Here is a 19,783-nt window from a genome sequence, read left to right as displayed (position 1 = left end):
TACGTCTATCCAGATCACATGGAGTATTTTAGAGAGTTTGGATTCCCTGAGGAAGTGATCAAGGCAGCAATAATGTATTGTGAACAGCAAGCACATGAGGGAGAGAGAAGTTCAGAAAACATTGATGAATATCGAGATTGTGTGATGGAACATATTGATGAGCATCAATATGACAACGACTGGGTCCAAGAATGGTGTAAAACGTATGAGAACGCAAGAGATGCCGTGCTTCATACATCTGATCAAATATCATCTTTTACCATGACAGAGGATGAGATTTCAACAATGTTTGAAAACCTAACCCACTCTGATGAGAAGATTGTGATGCTTTGGAGGACATATCACAACAAACTCTCAGGATTTGTGTCAGACAAATTTGTGGATTTAGATGTGCTGGGAGAAACAATACAACATGTTGATCATTCTACTACATCCACAGTGCAAAGAAAAATACCTTTGGATTTGGAAGCTGGAAAACCAAATCTCATTTCCTGTAAAGATGTTGAGATGGCGCCACTTTGCCTGTCGGTATACCAAGATGAAACGCAACCTCTGCCAAGTTACGATGAGATCCTGATCTGTACTCCAGAGACAACAGCAGAGGAGGTGGAGCTGATCCTCCGAAGAGCTCTGCTGTCTGGCAGCAGACACGAGAAGATCTACAGTTTGTTAAATGCAGACAAACTCAATCATGAGGTTTCAAGAAAACTGGAGTCTATATTCTACAAACTATCAAAAACTCAAGACAACTCAGCCAGAGAAAATTACAGGTTGATCATCTGTTATGATTCACAAGCCAATCATAGTTATGTTGCTACTGCCTTTGACAATTACAAAAGAACACTTCCTGAGAACCCAAACCGTAATCAAGAGATTAAACAGTACCTCAAGTCTCAACTCAAAATGGCCTCTGGGGCTGGAAATGGATTTGGAAAATTACACCAGTTTCAGCGATTTCCACAGAGGACCAAACTTGTCTTCTCGGAGCATGCTGGCATGGGTAAGAGTTTTGCTCAATCATAATGAAGACATCGTCTATGGTAAATGCATGTTACAATTTTCATTTAAATGGAAAAGCAATGTTGGGAAATGGCATTTATCAAATACTGTTGACAATCAAACCCCTGAAAACAACTGCCACCAAGTTGTAATCCATAGAATCTACAGTTACCTCTGTACAAGTACTGATGATGGGATGTACAAGCTAAAAACCGGCCAATTGCAAACGAAATACAAGTAAAAACAAAAACTTTTCTTAGACAAAAGGACAACACGTCGACAACTAACAAATTGAAATACAGAGCTTTCTTAACATTCTTGACAAAGTGTTCAGACATATACAGTATATCAGCAGTCTGGGAGTATTTTGTTATGAATTAGGGAGACATCAGGTTGAGTATAAAATCTATACACTTAATGTGAATGTGAAAAATTAGATTAATCTGTATTTTTTTGTATGCTTTTTTTTTCTATCATTGATTAATCAATATTGTTTTGACAATCCTAACATACATCCTTACATATATCCTTACACCAGGGGCGGACTGGCCATCGGGGATACCGGGGGAATCCCCGGTGGGCCGACGGGGTTGGGATTGTCCAAAATACCGGCCCACCGTTTTCTCCTACCGGCCCACCCTCTTTAATCGCCGGTCTAATTAACAGATTTCCCAATTACACAGAACACGTATAGTTTGCTCTAAGAACTTTACTGAAGTGGTAGCACTGACTGAGTTTTATACTCCTCCTTGCAATCTGTATTCACACTCATGGTGCCTATTTTTCGAAAATCTTCTGAAGTGTGTTCTTACGGACTTCGGAAGTTTAACGTAAGAAAAGATCTCCACCTTATTAATGAACGCCCGAAAATGGGTTCTTACACAGCCAAAGTGTTCTCAGCTGTGCGGATTGAGGATGAGGATTCTTATATTTGGATTTGCATACATACACGCCCAGCCAGGGCACGCAACCGTAGTGAAGTGTGCAGTCAGCCCTAGCCTGATTGAAAACTCTGGGTACAAATTTACGGCTGTTATTTCGCGTTCTGATATTCTGGTCTAAATTCAAAACGAATCCCACATGAGAAAACTTTCATGAATGCCCTAAAACATCAGTATTCAAAAGAAAGCTTTACTCATCTAATCTCTTCCCTCAGTCTAACTTTGTTTTGTGTTATTAAATGTCAATCACTCTAGCCTACATTTTATTTAATTTATTTTAATTATTTGTGGCCTTTCCTGTTATTGTGTATGTAAAGCACATTGACTTCCATAAATAAATAAATTAAAAAAAGTTGCCTTGCCTTACCTACTCAACACTTGCGTCACTCGCTAGCAGACAAAGTTGTTTTTGAGAGTGAGAGCATGTCATCGGCACCAAAACGCAAAGGTGGCAGGGAGAAAAAAAAAAGATGTCTGGAGGAAGGTGCATCAAAATATGCAAAAATATCTGATTTATTTGGGAAACCACCGACTGTTGACAGTGATAAGAAGGTAAGTTACGTTAGGTAGATAAATGTCCAAAATTGAGACCGTTATGATCTGGTAAAATAAGCAAGCTGGCGCTGTTGTCATCATTGAGATTATCTATTTAACATGTTAGACGTAGTTACTTGCTTACAATAGATGAGCAAGCTATCCATGGTGGTAGTTGTAAAGAGGGAAATCTCATCATTTCTAATAACTTAAGTTAACCAGCTAGCTTGTTATGCTAAAATCACCGTGTTACACACAACACTTACATTGTAAACAATGTTAATATGTTATCTAGATTGATGATTCTGCTGCTAGAAGCAGCAGCCAGGGGCCCCAGAGCCAAGATAAGACCCAGGGTACAATGTACACCTAAGTAAATAGTGTATTTCAATTCAGCACATGTATTTAAAGTATATTTATCTAATATATTTTATCTACACTTTGAGTGTACTAACCAATAGTGGACAAAAAAGTATACTTAGTACACTTAAATGTAATGTACTTAAGTGTAGTTTTTTTTTCACCTGGGGCACTAATACTAAATACTACCATAGTTTGCTGATAGTGTTGTGTCAATGGTTTAACATACTTACATAATAATCCCTATTTACCACTCATGTAGGCTGAAGATGACAGTGACTTTGACATATTCCTTAAGGCTTTGTAGTTATACCGTACGTACAGTATAACCATCTGATACTAGCCCAGAGTTAAGCATATTCATCTAGCAAACTATACCTACCTTGGAGTGTTACAATATGCCGGTATCATTTTATTCCATGTGTCCATCCAGGCAAATTGGTGGATCCAAATATTATTAAAAAACAAACATATATGATGTAATTACTTTGTAATCATCCAAAATAATGTTAAGTATATGAGTATTTTTCCAAGTAGGCCACTGACTGGTCGATACGTGTGATGCATTGAGTGGGCAGCGCGCCGTGTACTGACTGGGCAGCGCGCCGTGTACTGACTGGACAGCGCGGCGTGTACTGACTGGGCAGCGCGGCGTGTACTGACTGGGCAACGCGCCGTGTACTGACTGGGCAGCGCGCCGTGTACTGACTGGGCAACACGCTGTGTACTGACTGGGCCGGTCTGACAGTAACTCCCGGGCCACTTTTTTCCCCCAGTCCGCCCCTGCCTTACACACACATATATATATATATATATATATATATATATATATATATATATATAATATATTTGTTTTATATGTATGTATGTGTGTATGTAAGGATATTCAAAACAAAGCATCATTATAATATATATATATGTAGAGACACACATACACCAACCTTTGGGAATTTGTATGTTATCTGAGTCTGTAATTGAATCTGTTCATGTGTCTCCATTAATTGTGTTGTAAATTAATTGTCATTGATGTTTTCCAAGGAAAATCACTTTACGTGAAAAGCCTTATAAATGCATCGATGAAAGAACTGAAAGAGGAAGGCTTCACCCATAAAACCATCCGGCTCAGTGAATCACAGCTGAGACCAGAACACATCATCCAGCAGTTTCAGTTGTATGAGGACAAGCCCACTGACACAGTGCCCAGGATCTTCCACTTTGATGTCCCCCCGGTGGTAAGTGTGAGCTTTGTCTGTACTGTATTGTTTTTTTATTGGATTTTTAAATGCTCAATCTAGCATGCCAAAGTGACACTGACAAATGTTTGACAATGATATTATAGCATAATAGCACAAGGAATTGAGCACCTTTTTCTGTGTAAAACAAAGAAAAAAATAACTTATTAAAAATCAGGCTAATAAAGAAGGATTTTTTATTGTATTTCCAGGTATCCAAGGGTCTTTACTCATTCCTGCTCCAGCTGTTTGTGCTGAGATGCTTCCAGAGCCCAGATGGATCCATGTGGAGGTGCAATAACTCCCACGCGTACTTGGTGGAATACACAAAACGAACAAACAGAGAATGTGATCGACAAAACTCTGAGGTAAACTAATGCTAGTGACTAGAGGACCCAAAATATGATGAGAAATCAATTGTCTTTGTGATCAGAAAATCATTTCGGTTCTGTATGTAAACATGGAGTGTAGTTGTTTTCAACAAGCTCTGTACACTAAAAAGTACTTGAATCACGATTTTTATGTAACACTATATTTGGGCTATGGTTACTCATCTGATTGTTTGGACAAATACTTAACTAATCCATCCAACCAATTGCATTTGTGCATCTCACAGATTTCAACCAAAATGGAACAGGCATTTTTGGAAATATTTCCAAATGTAAAATGCCTGTCACCAGAGGAAACACAGAAGTACCTGACTGAAGGAGGCTCACTTGATGAAGAGTATCAGTTAATGGACAAGGCAGAATTTTCCAGTGAAGCCTTCCAGCGACCATATCAATACTTCAAAAGATATGATCAGAACCAGCTGGAGAGTTTTTCATTCAAGCCTGGAACTTGTGAAGATTCCCAAAAGGAGTGGATAGAATGCCTGATGCGTTACTGTGACAACAGAACTCCCTCATGGGGAGAACTCAGAAACTTCACACACTTCCTCAACATGCAGTTAAAGAAATGTGAGAAGTCAGATTTCTGCAGTGAAGCCTTAAGTCAAGACCTGACTGGCTTTAAGAAATTTGTTGTAAAATTCATGATCACGATGTCCAAGGATTTCTCCATGCGATCACTGAAGATAAGTGACAAAACTGATGAAAAAGAGAAGAACCCAGATGAAGATGGTGTTCTAAAAGAATTTCAGCTCAGCAGACGTTGGGAACAGGCAGCTCACCCCTACATCATGTTTAATGCTGACGACACATCCATGACGTTCCTAGGGTTCCACATTGACCACTTGAATGCCATTGATGCTCGCACTGGAAAGATTGTAGAGGAGAAGGTCATTGACAGAAGGCTTTTTCAGCAGTTGAAAACACAAGAAGTTCCATTTAATATCGATTTTGAGAAGCTTCCCCGGGAGGAACAGCTGGACATCATAAGTAGAGTTCTAGGCATCAACAGCATCACAGATCCAGATGACACATATCAGCTGACACTTGATAACGTGATGAAAATCCTTGCCATTCATCTGCGATTTGAATCTGACATACCTGTCATCATCATGGGTGAAACTGGATGTGGGAAGACTCGGCTGGTGCAGTTCATGTGTGATCTGCTGAGGTCTGGGAAACCGGGACGAAACATGATTGTGGTGAGGGTTCATGGAGGCACGACATCAGAGACCATCTACAGAAAAGTTCAAGAGGCTGTTGACATTTCAAAACAGAATGAGACTCAAGGAATGGACACTATTCTGTTTTTTGATGAGGCAAACACAACAGAAGCCATAAATGCAATAAAGGAAGTGATCTGTGACAAATCTGTCAATGGGGAACAGATGGATACATGTCGTCTAAAAATCATTGCGGCATGCAATCCCTACAGGAAGCACTCGCAGGAAACCATTGAGCAACTGGAGAAAGCTGGACTGGGGTACAGAGTCAAGTCTGAGAATACAAAAGAGAAACTAGGACAAATTCCAATGAGACAACTGGTCTACAGAGTTCAGCCTTTACCTCCAAGTCTTTCACCACTTGTCTGGGACTTTGGAAAATTAAACGAGAAGACACAAGAACTGTACATCCAACAGATGGTGAAAACATTCTTCCGAAAAGAAGAACTTCCAACAGAACAAGAGGACTTATTCACAAAGGTTATCTCTGCTTCTCAGATGCACATGGTTGGGTTAACCGATGAATGTAGGATGGTTAGCCTTCGAGACATTGAGCGTTGCATGAACGTTGTCATGTGGTTTTATCAGCAAAGGGGCAAGTTATTTCCTGAAATTGACAAACATGGTAGCAATAGAGATGTTCCTGAGTTGGTTCGATCCCTCATCCTTGCAGTTGGAGTCTGCTACATGGCATCTCTAGAACACCGTGATGAATACCTGGAAAGGGTTGCCCAAGCGCTGTCTTTGACCTCCGAGGTTATCAGCACAGAGATAGAGTCATGCAAAAAAGTGTTCATTGACCATGTGGACTGTCCAGCTTCAGTGGCAAAGAATGACGCCCTGAAGGAAAATGTGTTCATGATGGTTGTATGCATGAATTTGAGAATTCCATTATTCCTTGTTGGAAAACCTGGGAGTTCTAAATCATTGTCCAAAACGATTGCTGCCCATGCAATGCAGGGGAAGAGCTCCCAAAGTGAACTCTTCAAAGGCTTCAAAAAAGTCCAGCTCGCTTCCTTTCAATGCAGCCCTCACTCCTCCCCTGATGGCATCATCTCTGTGTTCAGACAGTGTGCACAGTTCCAAAAAGACAAGAACCTTGATGAATATGTGTCTGTGGTTGTCCTTGATGAAATTGGATTGGCGGAAGACTCCCCAAAGATGCCTTTAAAAACACTGCACCCCCTTTTGGAATTTGGTTGCATTGATGATGAGCAGCCTGAAGACTTCAAAAAGGTTGCATTCATTGGGATTTCCAATTGGTCACTTGATCCTGCAAAGATGAACAGAGGAATTATGGTGCTGAAAACATCCCCATTGCTTGAAGAGTTGGAGAACACAGCTCGTGCTATATGTCCCCATGGCGAGGAACACATAGCCTCTCAAATGAAGAAACTAATTCCTCAACTGACTGAGTTTTACCAGAAGGTGCTTTGTGAACAGGAACAGTTCAGTGAATTCTTTGGACTCCGGGACTTTTACAGTCTTGTAAAGCTAATTGTGTCATATGCCAAGGAGACAAATGGAAGACCTTCAAATGAGGATCTTACCAAAGCGGTTCAGCGAAATTTTGGTGGATTTGATTCCATTGATATTCTTAAAATATTCTCAGATGTTTTTGGTGAGAAAACTAAGAAATGTGACACAACTTCATTGCTAAGAGAAAACCTGAAAATGGGAACATCAGGTTTTAAATCTAGGTATCTTCTCCTACCAACAACAAACCATGCTGCCCTAAACATTTTGAAACTGCAGGGAATTATCAATGAAGACAACACTGAGGTCATTTTCGGGTCAGGTTTCCCACATGATGAAGAATATTCCCAAGTTTGCCGAACTGTGAACAGAGTGAAGACATGTATGGAGACTGGAAGGGCAGTCATTCTGCTGAATATTCAGGGTCTCTATGAGAGTCTCTATGATGCCCTGAATCAATGCTACGTCAAGTTAGGGGGGAGTTACTATGTGGACATTGGGCTTGGTTCCCATCGTGTCAAATGCAAAGTAAGGGATGAATTCCGCCTCATTGTCATTGAAGAGAAGAGCACAGTGTATGAACAGTTCCCTACTCCACTTTTGAACCGTCTGGAGAAACACTGTCTGGAGATTAGCAGCATCCTCCCACCCCATGCTAAGGAAATGCAGAATGAACTGGAGAATTGGTTAAAGACTCTTGTGACAACTGGAATGGATCAATCAGAAGGAGCGACAGACATCTCAAGGAAAAAGCATGACACCATCGTAGGATACACTGAAGACACATGTGCATCTGTGCTTTTGCAGTGCTGTCCAGACATTGTGTCTCAGGAACCTGATGGTGCAGGCAGAAAAGAAATTATTGACTTGGCCAAGGAAACGCTAATTCAGTGTGCAACTCCTGACTCATTGTTGAGAGCAAAGCATAGTTTGGCAGTTCATGACGCCTTACTAGAGGGATATTTTGTCAAACAGCCTCATGGCAACATGATGAAGACCTTGAAGGAATACAGAGAAGAGGACCCAAGAGGACTCAATCTTGAGGTTTGCCTTTATATTTATGCACATTGCATGTTATCAAGCAACATCACACAGTGATTATGTTAATGGTAAATAATGATTTACCAATACTACATTATTTGGTTACAGGTGTCCACATTTTCCCGTCTCCTCAACAAAAGAGATTTGGAGCAAATCTACAACCATCTTAGCATTGGAGAGGATGACTCTTGCCTCTACCTGCTCAATGAATTTTACACAGAGCAGTCATTTTCTCAGACCCTGAGGTAGGTCCCTTTCAAATACATTTCTTGTACAAAGATACAGTTGTATCACAGTGATACAAAACAAATTGTTAGTTTGAGTAGTTTATCACAGTCAAGTAAAATTTGATATTTATCTTTTTTCTAGAGACTTCCTGACAACTGATACGGGAGCACGCAAGCTGGTGTTATTGCAGTCTTACTTTGAATGCCCAAAACAAAGTCAGCGAGTCCTCTTTTGTGTAAGGTAGGTCAAAGAGTGCTCCTGGGGTTACATTGAGTAGGTTAAACCTTTCACTGATCCCATGAGAGCGCTCCTGGGGTTACGTTGTCTTTGAAGAGTTCATAAACTGTGGTCGTGAAACCAGGTACGTGCTAGGCAATCTATTCTCTTGTTTTTAAAATCCAAATTGACAGGTGGGTTTGGACTGTCCTTCATATCAGCAGCAACCGATGGTTTAGTAAAGCAGTTGAGAAAATTAACTAATGATATACTGCCATTGTTTAAATAAACACAGGTCTCTTTTAATCGCCTGGTTAAATCAGTGCTGCCCTATAAAAGTTCAATCAAAATAATCTTAATCATTGGTTCATCATGTTACTACAACTGTGTAACCCTAACCCCCAACTTAAATCAAAAGAAAGCATTAATCATTATTGCTTTTGTATGTCATGTATGTTAAATAAGAAAGGAATATTAATTATATTTATCTTCCTAGTCTCTCCTATACTGTACTATACTATACTCTCATATACTGTGTATGTACTATACTCTCATATACTGTGTCTGCACTATACTATCCTATACTGTGTCTGCACTATACTATGCTCTCCTATACTGTGTCTGTACTATACTATGCTATACTGACATTTACATTTAGTCATTTAGCAGACGCTTTTATCCAAAGCGACATACAAAGGTGAGACCTAGTGTAACAATAAATACTAATTTACATAAGAAATGAAAAGTGCAGGAATGTAACTAATGTAAGTGAGAGTTAAGTACTAGTTAGAGGAGATAGCATTAGAGGAAAGATATTGTTGTAATGAATGTGCTCACTTCATGCAGCTAACGACATTTCAACAACTTGTATACTGTGATCGAAGTCAGATAAAAACTCTATATTGTGTATAGCTCTGGCAAAGACTGCAGAAGAATTCAAGATCATAATCTCCTTTATACCCTTTTGTCCTCCTCAGACATAGTGTAACTATATCCCTTCTCAATCCCATTTGTCCTCCTCAGACATAGTGTAACTCACCTGAGGACCATGATGAAGGAGGGGAATCTATTTGATGTTGTTCTCATTACAAGACTGCCAAGAATCTCAGGAGGATGTGGCTACATCGCCCCTTTTGGAGGTGATGCATTCAGCATGTTTTGCAGTAATGTGTTTTATTATTAACACTAATGTAATGGTATGTAAAGACAAAGTAATACAAAAGTGTAACACCTACTTCAGATTTTTATTTGCATTACTAATCACTTCCCAACAAGTGTGTATGTCAAAATTGCAATGTTGTAAAAGAAAATACTTTTTTAGGTGATTGGAGGTCACTACACTTGGATGAGCTGATTCCAACCCTTGGGTTTTCTGGTGACATATATCAGCTACAGAGGAAGACTGTCTCGGAGATCCTGCAGGAGAGCTCTGCCTCATGCTTTGGTAATACCCATTTTACAATCAAGCTAAATATGGAGATTTCTAGCAAATATATAGATATCTGGCACAGTCCAATTTATTGTCAAAAGAAAAAATATATCAATCCTGTATGTGCCAATTTATTCATTTTCCGTATGTAGAGTGTTTTCCATTCTGGAAACAAGAATACTAACAATATCATTTTATTTTAAATGTTCAGAGGAAGACGCTTTTGACCCTCAAGAAAATTTTGATCCTACACTTAAAGAACAGGTTTGATGCCACTGTCATTTTAATTGTGATCATGATTATTCTAAATTAACATGCACCTAGGCCATTTTTTTTATATTTTATAAAATAGTTTTGATTGATCTGTGATGGATCATAATCAATTATTACTATCAATAGTAGTAGTAGGAGGAGGTGAACGCCAAGGCAGAGGAGGAGTAATACTGGTTTGAAATGTATTGTTTGGAAGATAACCCCTTGAGATGCAGCATCTCGTTTTGCCTGGTAGTATGAATATAGAAAGGATTATAGTATAGTATTACTAGAAGGGGATAGTAATCGTATTACTATTATAGGATAGTGCAAGTGCTGATACAGTCAAGTTTATCTTGAGCTACATATACAAGTTTACTCAGTAAATTGTCAGTGTTTATTTATTCTACTAACTGTTGCATTGTAGGTCCCCCTGGTAGACCCAGTGATTCTGATTAAGAAGTCTCTGCAGAAGGGCATTTTGCAGCTGCAAGACAAAGCAGATAATACACACAGGGCAAAAGAGCGCATAGAAATTCTCCACGGCTTACTTAATAAAGAGTATGAAGGTAAGCGGGTCATTTATGGATACATTATTTCATTTTCTTTAGTTTTAAATTGTTGCTAATAACGTTTAATAATCGTATGTCTCTGTAGTGTCAGAAGCCTTCATCAGGATATTAACGGGAAGAATCATCAGCCTCCTCTCAGTGCAAGAGAAAAAGGAAAATTGGGTCATTGCCCAAGCGTTGTCACGGCACTTTGTTGCTGAGGGAGGGTCCTTCAGGTAAATCTACAATGACTTGACCTTTCTGAACTGCTCTAGTCGTTTGCATGGCTTAAGGGGCATTTAATAGACAATAAGTGTGGAAGACAGAAGTAGTCTTGGAGCTGTTATTACCATGCATCATGCTCACACCAAAAGTGACTAAAAATGGTCACGTCTACATCAATCAGGACATAATATGATCTGTGACTATTTGAATAAACTTTCATAGTCGCAGCACATAGAAACCACCTTATGTTTCCCTAGCGCACAAACTGCTGTATCCTGCACGTTTTTTCCTCAAATACTTTATGATATTTTCAATTTTTCATGATATTTTCCACTTCTTAGACACATGCTCTGGGTTCACCTGGAAGACACTTTGGCGTCTGCCTTGGCCCAGATCCTGGCCGTCATTGATGGTGACAACAACCTTGACAACCTCATCAGTGATCAGTCACCTGAGATGGCACAGCTGTGGCTCAGGATATTCCAAGGAGATCAGTGGGACCTGCTGAACATCCCAGACACTCAGTCAGTAGAGTACAGCTCTCAACATTAGTAAAGTTCCTCTCCTGGCATTGATTAAACCCCTACAAACTCATCTCAGTCACTCAGTCAGTAGAGTACAGCTCTTACAGCTTAAAGTTCCTCTCCTGGCATTGATTAAACCCCTACAAACTCATATCTGTTCCTTACAATTAGGAAAATAGAAACTTAAGAACTTAGATTTTTTTTTTTATCAAAAAAATCCTTTGATGGCCTTTAAATGGCTTGGTTGCACTGTAACTCTACAAATTTGCCTTATTTAGTATTTGCGGGGCTATGAATATACAAATTCTCATGTTGACAGGATTGGTTCCTTAAAGCCTGAATAAAACCCAGGCTGTCTGATTCCGTGTTTTTGAGAACGTTGTTGGTACACTGCAGTTCCATGGTGGAAATGGTGGTGACTGCTTATTTAGCTCATGATAGGTCATGACTCTTATAAAAATATGGACATAAGGTTAAAAACTTGATTTTCACTGGAGAGAGTCTTTAAAATCCTCCTTGATATTTTCTCTTTCTCTGATCCAAACAGTGATTCTTTTCTCTTATTTTATAGATCTCAAGGGAAAGTGTGTGTTGTGTCAACTACAAGACTGAATGACAAGTCAAGGACCTGCCTTTTTCCATTTGGCTGGATGTTAAAAGAGAGACTGCATTGCCTCTGGTCAAATGTAATCAATCTTAAGGGTAATTATTATGATTACGTGATGTATTCTGCATCAGTGTTGTGGTCTAGTTAAAGGAGCTGCAGAGTTCCATATGACAAACCAGGAGGTTTTGACATCAAACATTACCCAGAAATGGAACTATTTACTTTAGGCAGCACTGCACAGTGGATTTGCAGTGTGACACTGCTCATATGCAAACCATGAAGATTATATACAGTATATCTGCAGTATCTCAGACAGTATTAAAGTGCACCCTCTACCCTCTGCACACCCTCTAGATTCAGGTCCATCTCTTTACCCACACTTGGAGTACTTGTCTAGATTTGAAGAGCTCATTCCCCTGGACTGTGTGAAAGACATCAGGGGGAACGACCAGCTGTTTGCTCTGTTCTCTGAGGAACTGGTGAACATGACAATGACATCATACCCACATGACCTGAACAAGGTAAGGGTCATTCTTGTCTCATTAGGGTTTGTTGTGCTCTCAAATTCTTATTAGGGAGCCATTTCATGATGTATAATGACTGTGTGTGTGTGTGTGTGTGTGTGTGTGTGTGTGTGTGTGTGTCCTGCAGTCGTTCTCTGACACACTCCTCAACCTGACCCCACGCCTTTACCATGATTTAACTGGAGAAGATCCAGAGAATGTCTCTCTTCCCTGGCTGTTTGTTGCCTATCAGTACATGCAGGAGAACCATCAGCATTTCTACAATTTGTACCTCCAGAACAATGGCTTGGTGGCTGCTGGAGAGGCAACAGAGGTATATTATGAGATTATGTGTAATTTTCTACAGTTATTATAATACAATCTGTCTGTCAAGAGATTGAGCATAACATAGGATAATGGACTTCACAGTGTTGGAGTGGCAGAAAATAATGCATGTTGTAATAATGTAAAGTGGCCGTTAAACCTCAAAGTGAATTATTTTCTGCTACAGAAACGCAGTGAAGTCTATCACTTCCACCACACTTGCCACATTTCTGTATATGCAATTGGTGTGAACAGGTGTATATGTATCAAAATCAGAATTCTTTTATTGGCCAAGTATATTTTTCACATACATGAAACTGACTTGGTGTTGTTGGTGCATAGGACATATACATAAATAAGTAGAAACAAAGTATTAACTGAAAATATGCAGAGCAAAATAGCAAAAATGAAAATAAAGGCAAATGATTTACAAAATAGAACAATAAATTATTTGGGCACATGCGGGGCTAAGATGCAGTGAATTGGAATTAGCATAGTTCCAATAGTATATATGAATAATTTCTGTGTATGTGTATATGTACGTGCATGTATGCATCATTTTCTGCGGCATGTTGAATTTCTTCAATATAGAAAAATAGAAATAGAAATAGAAATAGAAAACGGCTGGCAAACAACAACCTTAGAAGGTTTGGGTCACTTGTGGCACATATTATTCACTCATTTTAAGCCATCAATCTACCTCAGGGTGAACAAAATGAGCCAAAACAGAATTAACCTAAAAGGTGCAAAGGAAAACTTTTTTTTTTTTTTAAATGGGGGGGGGGGATTGAATGTCTGAAGGGGTACGGGACTGTAAAGAGTTTGGGAACCACTGCTATAATGTATAATGGAGCAACACATAGGCTACAGGGTGGGTGTGGTAGATCATGAGAGAGAGAGAGAGAGAGAGAGAGAGAGCAGTGATGCACACAGATAGATCCGGGAGCATAGTTATGTTGTTGTAACGTTGAACTCTGTGCAACCAGTGTGGAGAATAAATCCTCGGCCAAATCTAGTTGCCATTCATTTGCTCATCAACCGCAGACGGAAGGGAGATAATCCCGGAGTTTAGGATAGGAACTCTTCGGCCCTGGAGCAGTAAACAAAAGTCTTCCCTGTCTCCGACTATGACTGGTAGGAAAGGTTAACAACAGGCTAGTTAATACAATACAATACTTAACACTTCCAACACTAAGGCCTGTTTTTGACTCTGTTAGGTAGTCTGCCATGCCTGATATTTTTGAATATTTCACCTAACTAAAAACCATGAGGCAAAAGTGGCATGTATTATTATATTCTGGAAGACCTCAGCAATAATAAAATGAGAGTATAAGGAATGTAGTAAAAAAAGTTTTTTATTAAAATTAAATCTAAACATACTCTTACAAAACCTAGTTTCAGACGTGCTCAGACTTTGAAGAAAAAAAGCACATTGTAAATATTTTGGAAGTTTTCTTTTTTACTCTGTGCCTTGTAAACATAGGTGTTAGCTCCACATAGGTGAGTTTAGCATTCAGAAAGTGTGTGTGGTTTCTATACTAATTATAAGTAATTAAGAAAGTGACCTTTACTTCACCTAAACCACAATGCATATTGATGAGATAGGTGTAAACTGCCCTGTGAGTGCCCCTCCCCATTATGACCCACCTGTCAATGGCCCTGGAATGTCATCTCTCCCCCACAACCATCAGTTTTGAAAGTGCATACAAGAAAGTGCAAACAAGCTAAGTGCATAAAAGTAGGTGCATATTAAATAATAATTGCAGAGTATAAAAATATGGCCTATGGATGCCAAGCATCATAGCAGTTTATTTCAGGTAGAAGGCAAAGGTGGACATCACATTCTTTGCACATCCACTGGGATTTTACTTGCTTTCCCTGTGTCTTGCTATACGAGCAGATCTTGCGGTTAGCACGAGGCCCACAAAATGGCTTGTGAATATTGCTGGCATTCTTTACAGGAGCCTTTTCTGTTTTCTGTCACATTGTCAAAGACAATGGCTTGTGAGCATGGTTGACGTTCTTTACAGGAGCGTAATTACTTCACAGGAGCCTAATATAAAATTCTGCGCAGACAACAAACTCCAAACACCAACGTATGTAGCCTAATAAAATTAACTCTGAGCATGATATGTTTTTTACTGTATAATAGTCTTAGTGACATGGAGTAATTTATATGATTAAAAATCGCCTTGCCGAGTTGACGGTATAAGCCTAAACTCAGAACTCGGAGCATAATATGACATGCGTTTTACTCCCTATAAGTTAATCAACAGCATTCATTACAAGAGCTAGTCAAACGGATATAACTTACCGTACTTATCACAAATATCCTCGGTTGGGTCAAGGCGAAGCTCAAAGTGGATACCTTTTCCCTCATCGTGTTCAGCTGAAGTAAACTTGGACTGCCCTGTGACTTATATTTGAAAACTATGTCTAATCATCATAATCAAAATACTAAATCATTATACTAAATATTGATTTATGGCTAAACATGGGTAGCACTCAGGTTACAGATGTCTATAAATGTATCAATACAAGTTGCTGGAACCCTTTGATACATGAGATGAGTACAATGATGTACTAAAGAATTGTCCTGTGCTCAAGAATCAGTTCTCTCCAGAAAAAAGTTTAGATGGAGGATGGGTCTCTGAGAAATGTCAGGCAGAACACTTTTTCATTCTTTGCTTAATAAAGTGTATCCTAATTCCTCTTCAGGCATTAAGTCAGACTATTGAAAGCCTCCGGCCAAAGGAAGAAATAATGAAGGACTTTGTTGGCTGCCAGAAGTGGCTAACAAAAGTCAAGTCGTTGAAGATGACAGTGGAAGTGATACTTTCTGAAAACGTCCTGGTGACCAGGCTTAGAGAGAACGGGGAGATACTCATCAGAGAAATCCGGTAGGCTCAAAGTATAAATGATACCAGAATTTGAGACATGAAATACATCTAATATACTATATAATGCTGTGGCCACCCTGAGAACTGTATGTCTGTTCACTTGTAGGCTTTTAATATACTGTAATGCTGTGGCCACCCTGATAACTGTATGTCTGTTCACTTGTAGGCTTTTTTGGCAAAGCACCCGGATTATGTATCTTCTCATGGATCATCTTCTTCAGGAGGAGACAAACATGGACAAAAAACTTTTAAAACTTCTTGTTCTAAATCTAATTTGGATGTGGAAGGTATGAGTTTCTTTTCTACTTTTTGCATTTGTGTGTGCTGTTGTTGTGATCAAGAAAGTTAAATATCCCCCACTTTTGTCTGTGTAGAACCTCAACACTGAGAATGGAAACAATATGGAATACGTGATTGAGAAGGTCACAGGAACACTGACAAAATGTGGAAATAATGCTTGCAATATTTTCATGTGAGTACAATGTTTTCAGTTAGTGAATAAATAATTACTTGATGGGGTCTAAAACCAAAGTATCTTTACTTTGCTGCAGCTGAATTGAATTGAATTAAGGTTTAATTTGTGTATTGTTGTTATTATTGTTTGATTCACTCTGTGGTTAGATTAAATGTTTCATTTCCTTCACCATGAACAGTTCAAGCAAGAAGGTAACCACAGAAAGCTGGAGAAAGACTTGGTGAAGGGAATTAAAGCATGACTGTGTTTGCCTCATGTTTTTGCAGGGTTAAGTGCACATATTGTGATAAAGAGTTTACAGAGGATGACACCGCTAAAGTGGAATGTGGACACATGTTCCATCTATCATGTCTGAGGGACCACAGTGATACAAACTGCAGGAAATGCAAGAAAAAGATAAGCACTGACTACAAACCGTGTGGAGTTGTGGACAAGTAAGGAAACAATATTAACAATAAAAAGATTGTGTTGGTAAAATGGTAACATGATCGTTTAAGTCATGTTTTGTGTTTGTGTGTGTGTTTTTAGGGAAACGTTTTTGAAAGTGAACCGATTTAGGAGAAAGTGCAACTCCTTCTTTGTTGAGTTCATGTGGAACTTTTTCCCCACCAAAGTGCAGCTGACTGACAAAATAGTGGAAAAGCTGATGAACTACGTGAGAGGCAGCCCATCTGCAGAAGGTATCATATATGCAGTAAATGTGTAATGTACTAAAGCAAATATTTCACCATCATTTAGGACTGTGACATACTGTGTTTGTGTAGTCCCATTTCATAGTTGAGGGGTGAAATACAATTTGTATGGGGTAATGTAATAATTTGTTGTATTAGTATGCATTAGTTTGTTATTAAAGTACACATATGCACTAAGAGCCATTTATCTTTAAGTATTCTGAGGAATATGTCAAGTTAGAGGGAAATGAGACGAGTTGAATTGTTTGAAAATGGACGTCACAGTGTTTGACTGTGTTATCTCACTCAGTTTGCCCATCAGTACTATAATTATTGTCAGTAGTAGTTGTATAAGAATGTGTCCGCTTTTTTGTGTGATTTCCATGTTCCTGAATACGAGTGTAAATGTTGTCCACAGCTAAAACATCTGAAGAGTCCACACTGGAGGAATATCTGAAGCCTGACCCCACCACTTACTCTCTTGTGCTGAAGATCTTACTTCGATGCGGGTAAAACCTTCTGCCACTTAGAATTGATCAGAACTTTCATTTTATCCAATTATTTGTATTAGTATTGAAACAGTAGATAGAGTTAGATACAGTAGATGCAAAATATTGTACAGGATATTCTTTTGTCATACATTTAAACTCTAAAAGATTGAAAGACTTCTCCAAATGATTGATTTGACAGAATGGAGGAGTCAGCTCCTCAGCTGCAGAGGTTCATGGAAGCGGCTTTAAGCTCCAGCAAGGACAACACTGAGGAGCTCTACTTCATGATGGTGCGCAGCATAGAGGTCAGTCACTTGTGCACTTTCTTACCGGATACACATGCAGTGTCTGCTCCACCAAACTGGAAACTCTAACTCTCCGTGTTCTCATTTAGGATCACATCCATTCATCAAACCAAGGGTGTCTTCTCCAGAAGGCACAGGAGTGTCTCAGCACCTGCATACTCACCACATCTGAGCCGGATGTCATCACTGCTGAGGACCTTCATACGATTGCAAAATTAAGATTCGCTCTCTCAGTCGCCTCTGATATGATACACAGTGTATTAACAGAAGGTAGTTCTGGTTCATTTTGTGTTCAGAAAGATTGAGTTCTGCTGTTACTACTAATACAACTACAACTAATATTAATAATAATAATTCTTATTATCATTTTCACACAGATGAGCAAGTGACTGCTGCTGAGGGGAAGGATCAGCTGCTTCAAAGTTTGCAAACGCTCATATCAGCCTCCAAAAATCCATGGATACAGATCTACCTGTTTAGATACTTGTTCAAAATATTTGGATTCAGCATCATTCACCAGTTAGGTGACAAGTTTAAATGGGCAATTCCTTCACAGGAAAGCTTCACAGACCAGGTAACATTAGCCCCCGTGTATGTGTTTAGGTTTCTGAGAGAAATTAAGAGAGAAAATTCTCAATCTGTCAAAATTCCATGTATGACTAAACTGACTTAGCGCTAACTCCTGTTCTGTACACTGTAAAAGCTAAAGTGTTGATAAAACTCAAATTATCAAGGCAACATGACGCTATATGTAAGGACCTGTAAAATATGGTGCATATGTATACCGTGTTTTCCTTACTATTAACCGCACTATATATAGAAAACTCATTAGAGTATTTTATGTAATTTTATAAAACAAACCTGTGTATTGAGCTCAGCCGTGTATTAACCACAGTTTATTGAACGTGACAATGTAGTTGTGGTGCAGTACTAGCTATTTAAAAGTTGTATGAAGTAGGGATGGGCATTTGAAGGAAAAATACTACACCTACACTCCCTCCCTGCATGCACACGCACACACACACACAAAAATACCCCATTCCCACTCACAGTCAAAGGGTTGTGTAGAGCAGGGGTTTTCAACCAGGGGTCCGTGGCCCCCTGGTGGTCCGCGACGGCATTGCAGGGGGTCCGCGACATGAGCCTATGTTGATCAGTTCACCATTGACTTTTTTTATTTTTATAGATATACCTGGGCCCTTCGACATATTTATGTCTGAATAGCCAAGTCGCATTGCCCAAAATACTGATGTAGACGGTACCCATATAAGTATTATAGGCAGAATATGTGTGCGGGGGGAGGGGGCGTGGCGGCGGTTACAAACATGAAAAAGAAGGGTACGGGACTATAAAAATCAGTGGGCCGCGGATTACTTTCTGGTCAGAATGGTGGTCCCTGGGACAAAACCAGTTGAAAACCCCTGGTGTAGATAATGGAGACGTTTATAGTGAGATTGACAACCAATCATGCCACTAGCGAGCTGTTTACCTTGTGGGCAGTTACCTTGCTAACGTGCTTACATTAGATAGCTGGCTCAGATCAAATCACCTCAGATGTATTCTTCAGTTACAATAACTGGAAATTTACATTGTGTCCATTTCTCTGTAACTTTAAAAAAAGCGAAGCGTTGCGCTCTATGGTTATCAGCATGAACGCTATTTGATTGGCTAGCACCTGTGCGTGCGTATTTGCATGAATGCGATTTGATTGGCTGATGCATGCAATGCCTCTCGAAAAGTTGAACTTTTCGCAACGCAATGCATCGCAACGCAATGCAATGCAATGCAACAGAACCACAATTCAGTTTGGCAACGGATGACCGCACCCCACTTAAAGTTAATTCTGATGCGTCTCCATTGAAGAACGGACGTGTGACCAGGCCGTAA

The 19,783-nt window shown here is 39.4% G+C and overlaps 3 protein-coding genes and 1 long non-coding RNA gene across 4 annotated transcripts; all 4 read left to right on the top strand.

Annotated features, from left to right (window-relative positions):
* The first annotated feature begins 439 nt into the window (after window positions 1–439).
* On the top strand, window positions 440–4,129 carry LOC116221770 (E3 ubiquitin-protein ligase RNF213-like). The gene is made up of 2 exons (XM_031572930.1): window positions 440–1,000; window positions 3,873–4,129. Exons 1-2 carry the CDS (start codon window positions 508–510, stop codon window positions 4,127–4,129), a joined length of 750 nt encoding a protein of 249 aa, XP_031428790.1. The 5' UTR covers window positions 440–507.
* A 916-nt stretch (window positions 4,130–5,045) lies between these two features.
* On the top strand, window positions 5,046–8,456 carry LOC116221879 (E3 ubiquitin-protein ligase rnf213-alpha-like). Its single transcript, XM_031574012.2, has 2 exons — window positions 5,046–8,198; window positions 8,304–8,456. The coding sequence occupies exons 1-2, from the start codon at window positions 5,100–5,102 to the stop codon at window positions 8,442–8,444; spliced, it is 3,240 nt and encodes a 1,079-aa protein (XP_031429872.2). The 5' UTR covers window positions 5,046–5,099; the 3' UTR covers window positions 8,445–8,456.
* A 111-nt stretch (window positions 8,457–8,567) lies between these two features.
* LOC116221892 lies at window positions 8,568–10,105 on the top strand. The gene is made up of 3 exons (XR_004164335.2): window positions 8,568–8,663; window positions 9,663–9,778; window positions 9,961–10,105. It is a non-coding gene; the product is annotated as an uncharacterized LOC116221892 (long non-coding RNA).
* A 2,487-nt stretch (window positions 10,106–12,592) lies between these two features.
* On the top strand, window positions 12,593–19,783 carry LOC116221769 (E3 ubiquitin-protein ligase RNF213-like). The gene is made up of 12 exons (XM_031572929.2): window positions 12,593–12,748; window positions 12,879–13,064; window positions 15,773–15,954; window positions 16,121–16,241; window positions 16,329–16,426; window positions 16,696–16,863; window positions 16,958–17,109; window positions 17,519–17,609; window positions 17,791–17,896; window positions 17,986–18,166; window positions 18,274–18,470; window positions 19,760–19,783. The coding sequence occupies exons 1-12, from the start codon at window positions 12,713–12,715 to the stop codon at window positions 19,781–19,783; spliced, it is 1,542 nt and encodes a 513-aa protein (XP_031428789.2). The 5' UTR covers window positions 12,593–12,712.

The sequence above is a fragment of the Clupea harengus genome, chromosome 9 (genome assembly GCF_900700415.2).
Source record: "Clupea harengus chromosome 9, Ch_v2.0.2, whole genome shotgun sequence".
NCBI classification, from domain to species: Eukaryota; Metazoa; Chordata; class Actinopteri; order Clupeiformes; family Clupeidae; genus Clupea; species Clupea harengus.
Note: the sequence above shows the minus strand (reverse complement) of the source record. Positions and strands in the feature narration are given on the sequence as shown.